The 3335-nt window shown below is 33.3% G+C and overlaps 1 protein-coding gene across 3 annotated transcripts in view; it reads right to left on the minus strand.

The window, feature by feature from the left end:
- The window catches only part of LOC110116194 (protein GID8 homolog), a 28002-nt gene that overhangs the window by 1346 nt on the left and 23321 nt on the right, over positions 1-3335 (minus strand). For 2 of the 3 annotated variants that reach the window (XM_020849685.2, XM_020849687.2), the window contains exon 6: positions 2286-2703. The exons of the other annotated variant lie outside the window; for it this stretch is intronic. In XM_020849685.2, coding sequence (XP_020705344.1) covers positions 2582-2703 — 122 coding nt within the window. In that variant the 3' untranslated portion in view covers positions 2286-2581. Of the gene's footprint in view, positions 1-2285; positions 2704-3335 lie in introns of those variants that run through there. 3 annotated transcript variants of the gene reach the window in all.

Raw genomic sequence — 3335 nt, forward strand, 5'->3', positions numbered from 1 at the left:
ATACCACTGTTTTTATTTCTTTTAATAAATTTTTAACTTTAGAAAATAATTAAAAAAACTGTCCAAATGAAATCTTAGGCTTCATTTGGGATGATTTTCTTACTGTTTTTTAAAGCAGCTTTTTAGTATAAAAATTTTAATATTTAAACTAAAAAATTATTTTAAAAAATAATAAAAAAAAAAACGTCTCAAATGAAACCTTAGTTACTAAGATCAGTACTAGAAATCCATATTAAGATAATCTACATTAGAAAATTAATATCAGAAAAATACACACAAACAGATTTATCAATTCAATAAAGCCCTACATTGAAAAAATAGTTAAAAATTCCCAGCTTGCTCTGTTTGCGCGTCCTGAAGCCTGTATAATTGAATTATCATCTCTTATTAAAAGTATATTTCATACATCATACGCTTTTTATAATCATCGGGCAGAGCTTAGTTGTGACCTTTTACTGTTTTAGTTCTTCATAATAATATGCATTCGACAAGCAAAAATACTTCTAAAGCTTGTCAAATGCATTTGCAATACTTAATCTTTAATATTTAATGTAATAAATTACTATAATTAATTAGACAATTGAACAGATCAATTCAACAAAATTGGGACCAATTCACCAGTTGAACCAGCGATTCTAACATATTCAAAACAGTGATGCAAAAACAATTTTTCAGGATAGACCGAATTGATCTTACGACCAATTCATAGATAAACTGGTCAGACCGGCCAGTCTGATCCGATTGTTAAACCTTTAGTCAGATGTTCGAGAAGTTTTTTACAGTGATTTCAAAATAACTTCCCATAAAACTCAGAAGTCTCATCTAAAAATATAATTTTTGAATGAAACTTAAACAAGTTTTTAAACATTCATTAGAAATTGATTTGATTATTTTAATATATTTTTAAGCATTCCTCATACCCTCCATACTTTTTTTTTTAATATATATATTTTCACCACCACCGCAGCTATTGATATATTCAGGCCCACACATCAGAGAGAGATTATTGTGTCCGGACACAGCTTATGTTCGGAACTCGGTACTGTGAAGTACTGAGCACCGAGCTCAGTATTGAGTACCGAGTTCAGTACCGAGTAGGAGGTGATGTTGCACATTTTCATTGGGCTTCGAACACGTTCGGTGACCTGACCCAATAATGCATTTATACAAATCCAATTCTTGTATCCAGTGGCAAAATAAAATATAGACAAATTTAACCTTTAAGCTTGAATGAAACATCAACCCACCAGAAATTTTGCAAACCAGAAAGCACTGAGCAGGTTTTTTTTTTTTTTTTCATACTCTGAGCAGGTAGTTACAGAAACAGAAGGGTGCATACACAGACAAAGAACAATTACTATTGGTAAATTTGATCTTTTTATCTAATGTTTGTTCATCTCAGATTCTCATCTTAGAAGATCTGTATGCTGCTTCTGTCTTCTTCAAATTAAAAAAGGAAACTAGTATAATTCTAATGAGTTACTTCCCAGCAATTACAAAAAAAACATTTAATCCAAATACCTATTTTCACTAATCCAATCACATTCAACCCAGATTTGACATAGTTCACTATATTGGAATCACATCAATTGTTATGCAGTAAAAAGTAAGATCATAGACTTGTTCTTATTTTTCTGTGATTAGTCCTCATATATTGATAGGAAATACTTGAGTTCGCAAGTAACCCTAATGAGAAATACTTGAGTTCGCAAGCAATCCTAAATAAGTAAAACAGCGAGAAAAATAAAAGAACTTCGGTGGAAACAATAAAAAACAGTAGATAATCTTATAGAAATCAAAGCGAATCAAGAATGAAACAAAGATACATTTGATCCTCAATTTGAGAGGAGGATTGTTCTCTCTCAATCTCTAGACTAGAAGTCTAGAACCCAAAACACCAAAGAGAACTTCAAAAGAAACAATAATCATGCATGAAAACCTAACCCTAATTCCTTCATCCTACTTAAAGCATACAATTAATTAATTAGGCTAAATTACTCCCTTGCCCTTGACAAACCCTCCTTTGCCTCCAAATAGTTTGAATTTGAATTCCTAGTGGGCCCTACCCCTCCCTCTCTCTCTTGGGTATTGCCGCCGCCCCTCCTCCTGTAGCAAAGAACCGGAGGGGCCGGTTGGAGTTGGACCGGTCCACTAGAGACCGGTCTAACACATATCTGATTATGTTCTTGAGACTTAAGAGCAAATAAAATAACAGAAAAGAATGGCAATAACATGTCATCTACTGCTACTAAGAAATATGAGATGAAATAATATTCAACGATCTATTGAAAATAAGAAACAGCCTTCTCTTCAATAGATCAAGTTCAGAAAAGTTGAAAACATAAACAGTACCATTAAATACTCATCAAAGAAAAGTATAACTAAAAACTCTATACTTAGCTGTGAATATGAAACTGAAGTTATAATTACAGAGCAACATGATTGTAACAGAGAAATAGCACTTATAAATACTAAACAAGTGCAAAGGAATCATAAGTGGTTAACAAGAAGAAACTATTCACAAGACACCGTATGACTCCACTGGAAATGCAAGATCACGCCACTTACATGGAATACACTTTCAAATGGCTGGTTCTTCAAGTGCCGCTGTGGTTAAGTCATTGATACGAGGATAAGCGGCCTTCTCATCAAGTTGGTTTTGGATCCATATAAGCATCTTCAGTAATCTTGGAAGTTTCGGATCTGCAAGTAAAATTTTTTAGCTTTGAGTGCATGCGGGTTTGGATATCATAAAAAACAAGCTTTCATGAAAGGAGTATTGACAAGTAGTAGTCAACGAGGTATGCGCAGTCAACCCAAAGAAGGTTGCTATCAATGTAAGACCTCATTTGTTTCTCCTTAATAACGCCATTTTTTATTTAAATCGGCGAAAACAGTTACCGTGTGTTGTTTGTTAAATGACTTTTGCAAAATCTCATTTCTTATATCTCCGTAGTACTGCCGGTCTCAAAAGAAAAAAATGCCGCTTACCCAAACTCTGCTTACCCGATCTCAAAAGGAATGCCGCAACAAAACAAGGCCTAAATCGAGCACATTTGAACCTATTTTCTTCTAGTTAAGATAACCTATGTCTGAAAAATTAAAATAAATTTAAATTTAAACATTTTTAGCTATAGAATTCCCCAGATGTCATGCTAAGACCCAACTAAATTTGGAGTTTGTTAGGATGTTACCTGTAAGTGATGCACCCTAACCAAATTATGAGACATAGTCAAGAGATCTCTAGTGTGTCACCTAAAACTTAACCAAATAATGGTAAAAAGTATGGAACTGTTGACTAGGGACGGCTATAGCTATCTATTAAATTAGTAGTG

The sequence above is a fragment of the Dendrobium catenatum genome, unplaced genomic scaffold (assembly GCF_001605985.2).
Source record: "Dendrobium catenatum unplaced genomic scaffold, ASM160598v2 original_scaffold_235663, whole genome shotgun sequence".
Taxonomy (NCBI): Eukaryota; Viridiplantae; Streptophyta; class Magnoliopsida; order Asparagales; family Orchidaceae; genus Dendrobium; species Dendrobium catenatum.